The 16,691-nt window shown below is 40.0% G+C and overlaps 2 protein-coding genes across 2 annotated transcripts in view; one reads left to right on the top strand and one right to left on the bottom strand.

Moving 5' to 3' along the window:
• The window catches only part of UMAD1 (UBAP1-MVB12-associated (UMA) domain containing 1), a 559,686-nt gene that overhangs the window by 219,507 nt on the left and 323,488 nt on the right, over positions 1–16,691 (bottom strand). The window contains exon 2 of the mRNA XM_050782999.1: positions 10,317–10,369. The gene's annotated coding sequence lies outside the window, so the exon portion shown is untranslated. The remainder of the gene's footprint in view (positions 1–10,316; positions 10,370–16,691) is intronic.
• Positions 10,369–13,992, top strand: RPA3 (replication protein A3). Its single transcript, XM_050783005.1, has 4 exons — positions 10,369–10,818; positions 12,031–12,105; positions 13,177–13,285; positions 13,835–13,992. The coding sequence occupies exons 1-4, from the start codon at positions 10,720–10,722 to the stop codon at positions 13,915–13,917; spliced, it is 366 nt and encodes a 121-aa protein (XP_050638962.1). The 5' UTR covers positions 10,369–10,719; the 3' UTR covers positions 13,918–13,992.

Below are 16,691 nucleotides of genomic sequence, written 5' to 3'. Positions count from 1 at the left end.
TCTTGTGGATTTGAAGATCCTTGTCCTTTCTGGTTTCTAGGTAATTTTTAAAATCTTGTATTGATTTAGCCGTATATTTTTAAAAACACTTAATCCAACATTTTTAGATGGACTGCACAGGGAGTGATTTCTCTGAATGTCTGATTTGCTATATTACCAGAAAAAACGTGCTCTGGTATTGCTTTCGGCTTTCTATTTGGTTACAGAGGGATTGCTCAAAAGTCATGCACCTGGCTTTTTGTACCACAAATGCTCTTTTAAGAAAGCCAATATGGGGATTCTGCTAGTTGCTGAGTATAACAAATCTGACTATACATTAACCAAGATCTCAGTGAGGTTATAATAAAGTATTGGGGAGGTATTGGGGAGGGACAGCATTAAAGGTAAAGGTAAGTCAAGGCCAGAACCTGGAATGTCTTTCTTATATGTCATGCCACGGAGTTTGGACTTAATAGTGATGCTGGAGGAAATCACTGGATGGAGAGTTATCAGTTTGATATTTCAGGCGGACCATTCTGGGTTCAGGATGCAGAATGGCTGGATTAATAAATCAAGGTGCTTTTCATACAAGTAACGCTGCCACTTTAACCAGCTTAAACTTTGTTTTACTTATTAATTGTGGTAACAAACATATTACATAAAATTTATCATTTAAACAATTTTTAAGTGTACAGTTTAGTGGCATTAGGTACATTCACATTGTTGTGCAGCCATCACTACCATCCTCTTACAACTGAGGATCAAGCAAATAACGAAACTTGAAAAGCCTACAGCAAAATCATAATGTAAAACAAAGCAGACATTACAAGAGTAAAATATTATCATTTCAGTAGTTTTGGGAGAAATTAACTGTCCTTTTAGAATTCTATACCACAAAAAGATAATAAAACTATGCTTTGAGAACTCAAATGAAATAAACACTCAGAAAAACACAAACATGAACTGATGAAGCTGTAAAAATAAATATTAAGTAAAGAAAATGATAAATATATGGGTAATTTCAAGCATATTAACTGCATAAAGCAATAATAATGTCTAGGCAGAGTTACAAGAGTGTAAATTATGGGATTACAAGAAATCAAAACAGAACTAAATCTCTAGACAACAGCATAAAAATTGAGAAAAGGTAAATGGAGTTACAGGTTCTGTCTTGACCCAAAGTAACTTTCGACTTTAAGAGTAATATGCGTGCTTCTTAGTCTGTCCATGCTGCTATAACAAAATACCATAAATTAGGTAACTTATAAACAGAAATTTACTTCCCACAGTCCTGGAGGCTGGAAAGTGTAAGATCAAAGCTCCAGTATATTCGGTGTCTGACGAATGCCCACTTTCTGGTTCACAGACAACCATCTTTTCACCATAAGGGCATGAACCCAATTCATGTGCCCTCTCAAAGGTCCTACCTCCTAATACTATATGCCATCACCTTGGGGTTAGGATTTCAGCATATGAATTGGGTGGGGGGAGAGACAAACTTTCGGACCATGGCAGCAGGTTAAAATTTGTATGGTGGCCCCCCTCCCAAAAATATATGATGTATAACATTCAAATTAACACAGACCGATAAAGAAGAAAAAAGTAACCAAAAAAATCAATGCAAAAAAAGGCAAGAAAGGAAAAAATAACAACAAAACAGAACACATAGGAAGCAAAAAATTACATGGAAATTAATCCTGCTATGGTTTGAAAATGTTCCCCAAAGTTCATGTGTTGAAAACTTAATTGCCAATGCAACAGTGTTGAGAGCTGGGACCTATAAAAGGTAACCAGGTTATGAGAGCTCTGCCCTCATAAATGGATTAATGCCATTATTGCTAGAGTGGTTTAGTTACTGGGGAAGTGGGTTCCTGAAAAAAAGAATTAATTTAGTCCCCTTCCCTTACATTTCTCTCATGGTCTCTTGCCTTTCTGTCTACCTCATAACAAGCCCTTGCCAGATGTGGACCCCTGGACCTTGGACATCCAAGCCTCCAGAACTATAAGACATCCTTTTCTTTTCTTTTTCTTTCCTCTTTTTTTTTGAGATACAGTCTTGCTCTTGTTACCCGGGCTAGAGTGCAGTGGCGCAATCTCAGCTCACCGCAACCTCCACTTCCTGGGTTCAAGTGATTCTCCTGCCTCAGCCTCCTGAGTAGCTGGGATTACAGGCACCTGCCACCAAGCCTGGCTAATTTTAGAAGAGATGGGGTTTCACCATGTTGGCCAGGCTGGTCTCGAACTCCTGACCTCAGGTGATCCACCCACCTCGGCCTCCCAAAGTGCTGGGATTACACATGTGAGCCACGGCGCCCAGCCTTTTTTTTCCGTTGTTTTTGGAGACAGGGTCTCACTCTGTCACCCAGGCTAGAGCACAGTGACACGATCTTAGCTCACTGCAACCTCCACCTCCTGAACTCAAGCCATCCTCCCACCTCAGCCTCCCAAGTAGCTAGGACCACAGGCACACACGCCACCGTGCCCAGCTAATTTTTGTATTTTTTGGAGAGATGAGGTTTCACCATGTTGCCCAGGCTGGTCTCTAACTCCTGAATTCAAAGGATCTACCCGCCTCGGCCTCGCAAATTCCTGGGATTACAGGAGTGAGCCAGTTCCCCTGCCAATTTTATTTTCTTTATAAATTACCCAGTCTGGGGTATTCTGTAATAGCAACACTACATAGACTAAGACAAATCATAATACATAAGTAGCCACAATAAATATAAATGGACAAAAGACAGAAAAAACAAATCTCCAGCTATATGCACTATTTACAAGACAGATAAACCTAAAACATAAGAATACAAAAAAAGTTAAAGCTGTCAGGCCAACACAAACACAAATAACAGAAGGGCCACATAAGTATAAAGTCTAAGGTTTACTGGAGAAAACTTAAGCAGAGAAATAGCAAATCACTCATGATCTGTCAAACACTAGTGCTCTCTTAGAAAGGAATCCATTCCCCATACATCTAGGCAATTATGTCCTAATGGAAATCTCCTGATTTAGAAGGAAGTGACTTCTTTAAGAAGAAAGGGGTCACTGGAGCCCACTGGCTGGTATCAGCCTGTTTTTACTTTCAGCTGAGACCTGCCAGGCCAACTGTCAGCTAAGCCACAAAAGAAATGAGAAAATGAACATACAAGCCCATGGGTCTTGTCTCCCCTAGGTGAGATATAGGATGGAAAAAGATAAAACAAATAAATTCTAACCAAAAGACAGCTGGCACGTCTATAATAGTAGCAAACAACAACAACAAAAACTTTAAAGCCAGGCCAGGCACAGTGACTCATACCTGTAGTCCTAGCACTCTGGGAGGCCGGAGAGGGAGGCCTGCTTGAGCCTAGCAGTTAAGGACCAACCTGGGCAACCAAGCAAGAACCCGTCTCTACAAAAGAAAGATTTTTTTTTTTTTAATTAGCTGGGTGTGATGGCACGTGCCTGTAGTCCTAGCTACTTGGGAGGCTGAGGAGAGATCACTTGAGCTCAGGAGTTCAAGGCTGCAGTGCACCACAATCACGCCACTGCACCCCAGCCTCAGCAACAGACTAAGACCCTGTCTCTTAAAGAAATGTATCTATATAGCAAAAGTTATCAGGGCTTCAAGGAGACATTTGACAATGCTACCATCTATAGGCTATGTCATATATTTATCAATGATTGAGACAAGCAGACAAAAAGATAACAGAATTATGTGAACACTGCAATTTACACACTGGATCCAACACCTGGAAAATACATTTTTTTGCCAAGCACACATGAAAAATTGTCCATGTTCCTAATAAGCCTTAAAGCAAGCCTCACATAATTTCAAAGAATTAGTCTCATATAATTTCAAAGAATCAGACCAACGATACCCTCAGATTATAATGCAATTTCATTGGAAATTATCAAAATAACTTTAATAAAACCTATATATTTTGAAACAAAAATAATGCATGGGTCAAAAAAGAAATATGCTGGAAACTAGAAAATACTTAGAACTTAATGTACATCTACTTATAAAAACTTGTGGGAAATGTCTAAAGCTCTAGTCAAAGATAACTATAACAGATCTAAAAGGTTTTATAGCTGAACACTACCAAACACTCGATAGATAATTTCAGTTTTATATACAATGTTGGAGAATAAATAAAAGAAACACTCCACACTAATTTCACAAAACTAGTATAACTGATATGGACAGGCGGCAGAAGGGTGGGGTCCCTGGCGAGGGCTCCACAGCCCTAAATGTGAACAGGCTGTTTTTGCACCCAAATGTTGCCTTTTGGCCCACTATGTTCCCCTCTTCTGTGCCCATATAAACCCCAAACCCCAGGCTCCACGAGCAGAAGAGTGGCAGAGCAGCAGAATGGCGCAGCAGAGGAGAGAAGAGGGGAAGCATCTGAGTGTCGAGGGGAGTTTGGCTGGGGATGGTCAGGAAGGAGATTGGTCATGGGACAGCCGAACTCCAGGGGAAGATCATCTTCCCACTCCTTCCCCTCTCCAGCTCCTCATCTATATTAGTTCATTTTCATACTGCTGGTAAAGACATACCCGAGACAGGGTAATTTACAAGGTAATTTACAAAGAAAAAGGGGTTTAATGGACTCACAGTTCCACGTGGCTGGGGAGGCCTCACAATCATGGCAGAAAACAAAAGGTACATCTTACATGGTGTTAGACAAGAGAGAATAAAAAAAAAAAATCAAGTGAAAGGAGTTTCCCCTTATAAAACCATTAGATCTCATGAGACTTACGCACTACCATAAGAACAGTATGGGGGAAACTGTCCCCATGATTCAGTTCTCTCTCATCGAGTCCCTCCCGTAACACTTGAATTATGGGAGCTACAATTCAGGATGAGATTTGAGTGGGGACACAGCCAAACCATATCACCATCCCACTGAAAGCCACCTCCATCACTCAATAAAATGCCCACATTCACCGTCTTTCAAGTCCACGTGACCTGATTTCTCCTGGACGATAGACAAGAATTCAGGATGCACTGGGTGCGGAAACCCAAAAAGGCTGTCACACTGACTCCACTGAGCCATTTAACACTTAAGCCATTCCCAGACGGCAGGGCTAAAAGAGCACTGTAACGTCCCTAGACACTGCTGTGGGGCCGGAGGCCAAAATCACTCACCCCAGCTCCTGCACCTGCTCACCTGCATACTCCCCCTCCCGTAAGGAATTTGAGTTCATGGCAGCAAACAAGTCACACTCTGGTTGCAAGCCCCACAAAGGGGTCCAGGGAATTCTCCTGTCTCATAACCATAATGTCAAATTTTGACAAGGAATATACAAAAAAGGAAAATTACAGACCAATCTCACTCATGAACATGGATTAAAAAAAATCCTAAACAAACACAACAGCAAATCAAATTCAGGAATATATAATAAAAGACAATATATCATAATCAAACTTCCAGGAATATGAGCTTGGTTCAAACACTGAAAAATACATACTCATTTCAATCATCTCAATTAAGGCAAAAAAAATGCATTTGACCAAATTCCATAACCATTCAATTAAAACGCTTATCAAACTAGGAATAGAAGGAAAATTCCTTAACCTAATAAACAGAAATTCAAGTTGGGAAGGACTTCGTGAAATGCTCCTTAAAGGAAGCTGAATCTCATGGAGGTATACTCTTGCCTGTCCACTTCTCTGCCACATGAAATGTGGATTTACTTGATAGCTGAATCTCCATCACTTACCTGGCCTATGAGGTAACCATAAATATGGAACTAGATATTGAACGTAGAAGTACAGAAAGACAGAAAGAACCTGGGGCCCTGAGTCTCAGTGGCAATACCACATAAGTACTAAGTTGCACAGCTGTGGACTTCTTTCACATGTAAGAATAAGCATTTGTGCATTAAAGATACTTTTGTTTATGCAGCCAGACTCCATCTTGACTTAAACACTTTCTATTCAAAATGGTACTGAAGGCTCTATCCTAGGCAAAAGGTAAGAAAAATACATAAAATATGTAAGAATGCTTAAGAAACAAAACTGTAATTATTCAAATATGAATAGAAAATTCCAAAAAAACTGATAGAAAATTCTTAAAATGGCATTTCTATATACTAAAACAATCAGTTAAAATCTTTAATTTAAAAAATGATACCATTCATAATAACAACAAAAAAAGGTATCTAGGAATAAATCTAAGCTAAAAGTCAAAATTTTTATGTAGCAAAGTATGAGACTTTTGGGAAAGATTTTAAGGAACCAAAATGGCTCAAGAATAGTAAGAGTTGACATTCAGCTGTTACTTTTCCTGAAATACATCCAAGGATTCAATGCAATTTTGATCCAAATTCCAACACAGTTTTTCATGGAAATTCGTAAGCTACATTCTATATGGAACAGCAAAGAGATAAAAATAACCAAGACATTCCTGGGAACACAGGCCCAGATATCAAAAGTTATGATAAGGCTACACTATTAAAGAAAATAGGTTGTGGTTCACGGATAGAAAAATAGATCCATAGAACAGAATTGACTCCACACATATCTGTAAACTTAAGGTGACAAGTGAAGGTCAGTGGCAAAAAGGTGATACAGTCAAATCACATTAGGACAATTGAAATTAAAACAAAACAAAGAGATTGGAAACCTATCTGACAAAATACATGAAAAGTGAATTCTAGATGACGGACTATTAAATATGAAAGGCAAAACTCTAAAAATTTTAGGAAAAATAGAATACCTTTAAGAGTATGTATGAAAGAATTCGTAAGTGAGATTTTAATGGACTTTTCTCCTACATTAAACTTAAGGGGGAAAAGGTTTAACTATATTAAAAGAGGTCTTTCTACTTAAAAAAAAAAAAAAAAAAAAGGACAGAATGAAGGAAGGAAATGGAAAGACATGTCAAAAACGGACAACACTTGTACCATTATAATATCCCACTCATACAAAGCTGTTAAAAGTCAGTAAGAAAAAGAAAAATCAAGGAATAAAAGACAAACATAAATAGCCAATAAAAATCTGAAAAGATGTTCAACCTTATCAGTAATCAGGGAATGCAAATTAGGGTCATGACAAAAAAAATTTCATATCCATCAAATTGGGGGAAAAAACTTCAAGGGTTGCCAAGAATATACAATAACTGTAACTCTCTTATACTCCAGGTAAGAGGGTAAACTGGTACCACCATTTGGGGAAATCATTTTTTTAATTCTAGTGGCAGAGATCCAAGTTACCCCAACTTACCGGTAGCCTATCCTTACGGGTCAGTAGCAACTTCAGTCCTTGCCTCCTCAGAAGAAAAATTTGACTGAGGGGCATAAAGCAGAAAAAGAGACTCTGGCAAGTTCCAGAGCAGGAATGGAAGTTTACTTAAAAAGGCATTAAAACAGGAAAGAAAAAAAGGTGTGCTTGTTAGAAACATCCGCAGGAATGTGAAGGTTAAAGAGAGAAGGTCAAGTATCCCACTTAACAGTTGATCCTGACTTTTTTTTTTTTTTTTTTTTTTGAGACGGAGTCTCGCTCTGCGGCCCAGGCTAGAGTGCAGTGGCGTGATCTCGGCTCCCTGCAAGTTCCGCCTCCCGGGTTCACGCCATTCTCCTGCCTCGGCCTCCGCAGTAGCTGGGACTACAGGCGCCCACCACCACGTCTGGCTAATTTTTTGTGTATTTAGTAGAGACAGGGTTTCACCATGTTGACCAGGTTGGTCTTGAACTTATGATCTGAGGTGATCCACCCGCCTCGGCCTCCCAAAGTGCTGGGATTACAGCTGTGAGCCACTGCACCGGGCCTGATGCTAGGACTTTTATAAGCTTGTCTCTTTCCCATGATTCTTCCCTTAGGATAGGCTGCCCGCAGGCTCAGAGCCCTCCTTAGCCTCGGGAAGTGTTTTTAGGAAGTTACACGCATGCCCATCTGAGGCTTTCTTCCTTTTTCCGGTGGAGTGTACCTGGAAGATCATACTTTCATACTTTACCATCTTTGTCTCTTAATATGCATGCCCAGGAAGCTGTTTCTCCCTCGGGTCTACATTAAATTAACATTTTGATAACAGATATGGACCATCAGGAAATGGCCTCTCCCTGGCGCTGCCGAATTGTCATTTTTAGAGAGGCAAATTCGATAATTGCCAAACCATCACCCGACATTTCTAGTGGGTTGGGGGTCAGCCCACTACTGCCCCGTTCATGCCTACCTGTAACAAAATAAAAATATGCTCTATATACATTCGTCAATATAGATGAATCTCAAAAACAAACAAAAGAAACAAGTCAGAAGATATATACGTTTCTATTTATATAAAGTCAAAGATTGGCAATAGTAAAACAACATGCCATTTAGAAATGCCTGCATGTGTAATAAAACTATGTAGAAAGGCTTAGGAACCTTAACACAAATTTCAAGATAGTGTTTACTTAAGGCTGTGGCAAGGAGGGCTTAACTGGGGAAGTGCAAACTGGTAAAATTTACTGGTAAGTGGTAAAGTTCCATTTCTTCAGCTGAATGACAGGCCCCATGGATTCATTTCATTTCTCTCAAAACTATGCAAATCGGCTAGCTATACTTTTCTCTGCACATCATATATTTCATAATATTTTAAGTGACTCAAAAATATGCAAAAAAGCTTTTTTAAATTATCTTCTTGCTCATCTCCCTGTTTTAAAAGAAAGCCTTTGCTTAAAAGTGGTCGTTTTCACTGCAAGTAAACAATGACATTAACATCTGGTACTCTCAGGACTGCTCTTTAAAAAAAAAAAAATCGCTATTACAGGGTGCGTACCAAGGCTCACACCTGTAATTCCAGTACTTTGGGAGAGAGAGAGGGGAGGGAGGGATCGCTTGAGCCCAGGAGTTTGAGATAAGCCTGGTCAACATGGCGAGGCCTCATCTGTACAAAAATAAATATATATATATTTATTTATTTATTAGCTGGGTGTGGTGGTATGTGCTTATAGTCCCAGCTACTTGCAGGCTGAGGTGAGAGGATCGCTTAAGCCTAGGAGTTAAAGGCTACAGTGAGCTATGAGCATGCCACTGCACTCCAGTCTGGGTGACAGAGCAAGATCTTGCCTCAAAAAAAAAAAATGCTATGAAAGACATTCATGTGTGTACTCTCCCCTATATAATGCACATCAACTTGCTTTGCAAAACAATGCTAAAGTACAAAAGACTTAAAGCTTTAATACAAAATGGACTTTATTGACTTGTACCAATACAACCACAACTTTTTTATACACCACTGACACACATTCTACATCTGTTTAATGAAATCCTTTAAACTCCTGTTAGTAAAACTAAGGCAAACCTATTAAGTGCTAAGTAAACACTAAGGGAGACTATCATTTAATTATCGTACATGAGATTCCAATCTTAAATTGCCACGTCAAGTCTCAAATCGGATCTTTTTTGCTTAAGGGAATTTGAACGATGACAATTCTGTAGCTTTGGGCAAATTCACACTCAGTTTCCACAAAGTTATAATACCCAATTAAAACTTCTGTCCCATTTCCACAGTACCGTTTGAAGGTATTTTTATGCGTATTCACTCTAGAATATTCCTGGCAAGGCCGCCGGCTTCGGGTCTCAAGATGAGCCAGGGACAGATTGGAGACTACCCCCAATCTCCCAGGAATCGGTTATCTTCCAGACCTCCAGATCGCCCTCCAGAGTAGAAAGACTGCTGAGGGGGTTTAAACTGTTGAGTCAAACATACCGCCAAAAGTTAGGGTCAACTGGTACCTTGCAAATCATTCCGCCTAACCCTTCGTTTTGCGGATGGGGAAAATACGCCTCAGAAGGGGGAACCCTAGCTCGGGGAACACTAACTCGGGGTCTAACAACGATTTAAGCTTGTCTCCTCTGGTAGTGGCCAGTAGTCCTTCTCCGTTACCCATCCTTAATTGCTTCTATTGGCTGCCAACGCGGAGGAGGTAGCGGGGTGAGAGAACCGGCACCTCCGCAGTGTGGCCAGGTTGGGCTAAAAAACGTCTTAGAAGTAATCGAGTCACTCTCTCTTCTTACAGGTGAGAAACTGGAGAAAGTAGAGTGACGCAGCGAAGGGAGTAAATCGACCCTCAGCCAACAAGTGGCAAAAGCCTGAAGAAAGTGATCAAGATCACTGATGACCCCTCTCCCCATCTCCAAGGGGGCTGGTATCACAACCCCGACGCCACACCACATATTATTCAGCAAAACTCCCGCGCCTCCCACGCAGAACCGGCAAGAGGGAAGGCGAGGCAACAGTAACAGCTGGTACGCAGCACCCACAGCACCGCGGCAGCAGCTGGTACCGAAATCCCGCCTAGCTCTTTTGACTCTGTCCGCGGGAAGAATGGGGAAATAGTAAGGCTGCGGCGCCTCCCGCGAGAAGAGGTACCTGAGGCTCGCGCCGCAGTCCGCCGCCGCACCGGCACCGGAGCTCCACACCCCACTTCCGGGGTCAAGTCACCGCCGAGAATCCAGTGATCGCAGAAGGGTAGCCTCAAGTTCCGCCCCTATCCAAGCCCCGCCTCCACTGCCTCTCGCCCTGTGTCAGGCAACTTCCAGGACGCCGTGCGTCACTAAGCAGCCAATCTCCACTTCCGGACGCATCCCGCCCCTTCTCCACCCCTTTCAGTGACAGCGCGATTGCGATTTAGTTTTCCGCGCACTTAATTGGCGAAGCTGGAGCGCTAGTCTTCGCTGATTGGTGCCGGGAAATCTGCCCCATAGACACCCGCGGGGCGCACAGTTTCAGTAGTTCGTGGGTTTCCCGCCAGCTGCAGTCTTGGACCATAATCATGGTGGACATGATGGAGTTACCGAGGTCGCGCATCAACGTCGGCATGCTAGCTCAGTTCATCGACAAGCCTGTCTGCTTCGTAGGGAGGCTGGAAAAGGTATGCGGGTTCGCAGTCATGGGCTCCCCTGTCCGTAGCTGGAGGGAGGGACCCCATGACCGCCTGGGTGGCGGATTCTAAGTGGATAACGGCGGATGAAAAAGGACGGAAAGCCTCAGATCACTGCGCTCCCGAATCCTTTATTTTGCAAAAGGAGACTTCTTGGAAATTCTTTAGCCGTTGTAGCCCCATTTTGGTGCCTCTTTTATGACACGGAAACAAGGTGTTTTCAGATGCTCTGCGTTCTAAATTCCAGTGCCCGTCGCCTCCGTTCTGGCCGTGCTTACGTAGGGGAAATTATAAACACGACTCCCACATCTAGCTTCAGATTTCTTAGTTTACTCAGACGTCACGGACGCCGACAAAACTAATCTGCTGGTTTCCTTCTCTTCTGAAATTACTTCTTTTTGCAAACCTCGTTTCCTCGTAATCGCTTCTCTGTAAAACATGCCTTGATTGTCCGCTTTGGGTCCCGTAGTAGTGAGTTATCTAACCCCACTATTAAAGTGAAGTTCCCTCATTCTACAGGCGAGAAACAGGCCCAAAGTCTTGGAATCAGTGACCTGAAAAGCTGAGGAAAAGAAAACTATTATATAAAGACTTATTTAGTAGCTCATTTCATCCACACATCCTTTTCCTTAAATGAGTGTTGCTTTGACTTCCCAAGTAGGGAAACTGAGTATGAGTGGTAGGTGGTTGACTAAAATGCTCAGAAACTCAGCAAGTGGCAAAGGTGGCATTCAAACGCGATCTGACAGCGCTCTTTACAGCTGCTTCCCAGGAGTAGACACAGATATTCTAGCAACCAGTTCTCCTTTTACTTCATCATGCCTGATTTTTAAAACATACCCTCCATGGGATATGTGCTGTCTAAATCATGAGTGCCAGCAGCTTTCACTTTTCGATAGGGTGGGCTTCCTTTGATTTGTTATTAGAATAGGGTTGCCATATTTAGCAAATACAGAACCTACTTATACACTACCAAAAAAAAATCCTTGTTTATCTGAGATTCAAAATTAACTGTGTTCCATGAAGACATTTGGTAACATAAGATTATAATTTGAACTAATAAGTTGAATAAACTGAATGAAGAGAACGAATAAACTGTTCAAAAAACAGTTGATTTGTGCTCAATTAAGGATCAATGTACTCATCGTTTGTCAAACTTTTTTGTTGTTTCAGTGAGATTTTAATCTTATGTTTCTTTTTTAGATTCATCCCACTGGAAAAATGTTTATTCTTTCAGATGGAGAAGGAAAAAATGGAACCATCGAGTTGATGGAACCCGTATGTTTAAATATTAATAAGTCTCATATATATTATAGTTAATTCTTCATATGGATTTGGTTTGTTGCCAATGTGTCTAACTTTTTGGAATGAATTTAAAAAGGATGAGCTGGTAAAACGTCCCTGGCTCAAAAATTAAATTCTTGTACTATTCTCTCATTATATTTCCTTTTACATTTTTAACCAATGATTTTTTGGGCTTCATGATTTTTGAAAATATCCCATAAATGCTGGATAACAATTCAAATTCCTTATGAAAGACCATAAAATCACATAAGAAAAATTTAAATTTTTTCTTCCTCAAGAGGTTTTTTGTTTTGTTTTTGTTTTTTGTTTTGAGACAGGGTCTCACTCTGTTGCCCTGGGTGGAATGCAGTGCCACCGTCGTGGCTCACTGCAGCCTTAGCCTCCCGAGATCAAGTTGCTCCCATCTCAGCCTCCCCAGTAGCTGAGACTACAGGCATGCTCAACCATGCCTGGCTAATTTTTGTTTTGTTTTGTTTTTCGTAGAGATGGAGTCTTCCTATGTTGCTCAGGCTGGTCTTGAACTCTTGGTCTCAGGCAATCCTCCTGCCTCGACCTGTCCCTCAAAGTTTTAAATTTTATTTTATTTTCTATTTTTGTTCATATATTTCAGTTTTTACTTATTTATTTTTGCATTTTATGTTTAAAATACTTAAAACTTGTTTTGGCATTTTGTGAAGACAAATCCATATGCTGTTTGGTTAATGTGTACAGAACACATTGTGAAATACAGATTATAGAAGATTCCTCTCATAGGAAATTACTGCTTACAGAAATGCTGGACATTTTCAATAGCGATTTCGGCTTTAACTTGAATTGTAGCTTTGTACTTGAAGCTGCTAGTAAATGTAACAGGAATGTTAACATGCTGACAGTTAAGTACTCAAACATTTGTTAACAAGTTACATTTTAACTTTTGCATTGGTAATTTTTAAAATTACTTTGTTACTTGAAGTGAAAGATTAGTAACCTGTATAACAGTTTTCCAAATTAATTGTCAACTGAAAATGTGGTAACACCAAATTGACGTCTTGTTCTGTGCCTTAGCTTGATGAAGAAATCTCTGGAATTTTGGAAGTGGTTGGAAAAGTAACCACCAAGGCCACCATCTTGTGTACATCTTATGTCCAGTTTAAAGAAGATAACCATCCTTTTGGTAAATAAAGCATTCTAGTATTGACTGGTTTTATGTAATTAGCAGGAAAACTTTTTATTTTTAATTTGATATATATTGGTCTAAAGAATTAGTACTGCTATATTTTCAATTTCTATAGAATTTTGTGATCCTAAAGGAAAATGGGGGTACATTTTGTTTTGACCTGCTTCTAAGTAGTGCTTATATATGTAAGAAACCCAGTAAAGATTAATTAATATTTGTCGAAAGGTAATTTTTTTAATATAACAAAAATAGTATTAGTTTTTTTGTTGTAATATATAAATGGAAGGAACTGAATAATGCATAACACCCAAACACTGCCAGGCAGAAACTGCCTGTATAATGAACGTCAAAATGGTTGGTACTCCCATGTCTTTTTTTTTTTTTGGCGTCACAGTTAAATACAAGAATCCATAATCCGTATCTCCATTTCTAGAAATTCACTTCCAAAAGGATGAGAAAAAGGAAATAGGTAAAAATATCTTAGATAATAATTGATGTTACAACTTTCCACTGTAGATTAAATATTTGCTTAAATGTTTCTTTCAGATCTTGGACTTTACAATGAAGCTGTGAAAATTATCCATGAGTTCCCTCAGTTTTATCCTTTAGGGATTGTGCAACATGATTGATCGTGATGGATTTTCATACAATTGCAAATGAGCTATATTAAAGACTATTAAAGGAAGCCCTTCTTGTTTGAGGGAGAGATTTCTGTGCTTTCTCATTTAATTTACTCTTTTTAAGATATTCCAACCTAGAGTTTTTGATGGAACTGATATATTGACAGTTCTCACCTAAGTCCTTTTATAAAGAATTGCTACTCCAATATATGGTCAGATTAGATGCAAGAATAAAGCAGTTGTCTGAGTTTAGGTTTCTATTTTATTAATAAAAACTAAAATGGTACATACTATTGGTCTTTTCATTTTCATTGTTTTAGTCATGTATTCAAGCACAAACTTGAAATTTCATAGCTGTAAGGTCAAGATTTAGACCTACCAAATAAAACCTTGGGCCAGCAGTGTTAGGGATTTACTCACCTTTTCCCAAACTATACCATGATAATTATTTCCTTGATACTCTACTTATAAAATGAATTAGATGACATTAAAAAGGCAAACAGACTGGGCGCAGTAGCTTACTCCTGTAATCCCAGTACTTTGCAAAGCCGAGGCGGGTGGATCACCTAAGGTCAGGATTTCTAGACCAGCCTCACCAATATAATGAAACCCCATCTCTATTAAAAATGCAAAAATTAGCCAGGCGTGGCGGCAGGCACCTGTAATCTCAGCTACTCAGGAGACTGAGACAGGAGAATCGCTTGAACCCAGGAGGCGGAGGTTGCAGTGAGCCGAGATCGCGCCATTGCACTCCAACCTGGGCAACAAGAGCGAAACTCCATCTCAAGAAAAGGCAAACAGAATCTTACATCTTCTGTAATTTGTGATTACAGGCTTGGTTTGGTTTTGTTTTTGTAGAAACAGGATCTCACTCTGTTGCCCAGGCTGCAACACAGTGGTGCAATCATGGCTAACTGCAGCCTTGAACTTCTGGGCTCAGCCTCCCGAGTAGCTCATACTACAGGTGGGCACTACCACACACAGCTAGGTTTTCCTAAATTTCTGTCTAGAGATGAGGTCTCACTGTGTTTCCCAGGCTGGAGTCAAACACCTAGCCTCAAGCAATCCTACAGCCTTAGCCTCCCAAAGTGTTGGGATTACGTGCCCAGCCTTCCTGGGTTTTAAAACAGCATTTACTAAATTCCAAACGAGGAATATATGGTCATTGAAAGAGTTGGTGGAATCATTTGACTTTTTTATTCTTTTTTTCTTCTTTTCAACTGTCATTATCTTTAGTATGGGATTTCTCTCTAGTACCATGTTGGAGGTGAGCAGGGAAGATGTGGCAGGTTTGGAATAAGGTAGTAAAGAATAACTGATGACCTGTGTGGCCAGTTAGGTTTTATGGCTTGACCCATTGTCTTGAATAAGGAAATAAAATAATTTTAAATCCATATAGATTACTATATACCAAAAATATTTAGTTTTAATTAGTATAATCTTAAATTTCAACTTCTGTCATCCAAAAATACTCTGCTTATTACTTGAGGACATTGCCATAACCACTTACGGTAAAACATTCTATTACGTGAAATGAAGACAGTTGTACAGTTATACGCTGTATAATGACTTTGGTCAATGACAGACTGTATATATGATGGTGGTCCCATAAGATCATAATGGAACTGAAAAATTCCTGTCGCCTAAAGACAAAGGCATGATAACATCTTAGCACAATGCATTACTCACATGTTTGTGGTGATGCTGGTGTAAACAAGCAGCACAGTAAGCTGCATATAAAAGTATTACACATAGAATTATGTATGGTACATAGTACTTGATAAAATACCATGTTACTGGCTATGTGTTTACTATTTATCGTTATTTTAAACTATACCCCTACTTACAGGAAAAAAGGTAACTGTAAACAGCCTCAGGAGAGTCCTTCAGGAGGTCTTCCCAAAGAAGGCCTTATTATAGGAGATGACAGTTCCTTGCACGTTATGGCCCTTGAAGAACTTCCACTGGGACAAGATACGGAGGTAGAAGACAGTGATATTGATGATCCTGACCCAGTGTAGGCCTAGGCTAGTATGTGTGCTTGTGTTTTAGTTTTTAACAAAATAGTTAAAATGTAAAAAGAAAATTTAATTTTGAAAATAGAAAAAAGTTCATAAGAATACAAAGAAAAATATTTTTGTTAAGCTGTACAGTGTGTTTTAAGCTAAGTGTTATTCAAAAAGAGTGAAAATGTTTTTAGAAAATTTACCTTTTTTATTTATTTACTTATTTTTTTGAGATGGAGTCTTGCTCTGTTGCCTGGGCTGGAGTGCAGTGGCACGATCTCAGCTCACTGCAACCTCTGCCTCCCGGGTTCAAGTGATTCTTCTGCCTCAGTCTCCTGCGTAGCTGGGACTACAGGCATGTGTCACTATGCCCAGCTAATTTTTATATTTTTAGTAGACACAGGGTTTCACCATGTTGGTTGGCCAGGATGGTCTTGATCTCTTGACTTCGTGATCTGCCTGCCTTGGCCTCCCAAAGTGCCGGGATTACAGGCATGAGCCACTGCACCTGGCCTACCATACCTTTTCTATGTTCTATGTGTAGTGGTGCATGCCTATAGCCCCAGCTACTTGGGAGGCTACAGTGGCAGGATAGCTCGAACCCAGGAGTTCGAAGCTGCAGTGAGCAACAGTCATGCTGCTGTGTACTTCAGCCTGCACGACACAGCAAGACCCATCCAAAAAATAAAAGTTAAAAAAAATTTTAAAGTGCATAAAGTAAAAAAGCTACAATAAGCGAGGGTTAATTTATTATTGAAGAAAGAAAAATATATTTTT

Source organism: Macaca thibetana, chromosome 3 (assembly GCF_024542745.1).
Source record: "Macaca thibetana thibetana isolate TM-01 chromosome 3, ASM2454274v1, whole genome shotgun sequence".
Lineage (NCBI taxonomy): Eukaryota > Metazoa > Chordata > Mammalia > Primates > Cercopithecidae > Macaca > Macaca thibetana.
Note: the sequence above shows the minus strand (reverse complement) of the source record. Positions and strands in the feature narration are given on the sequence as shown.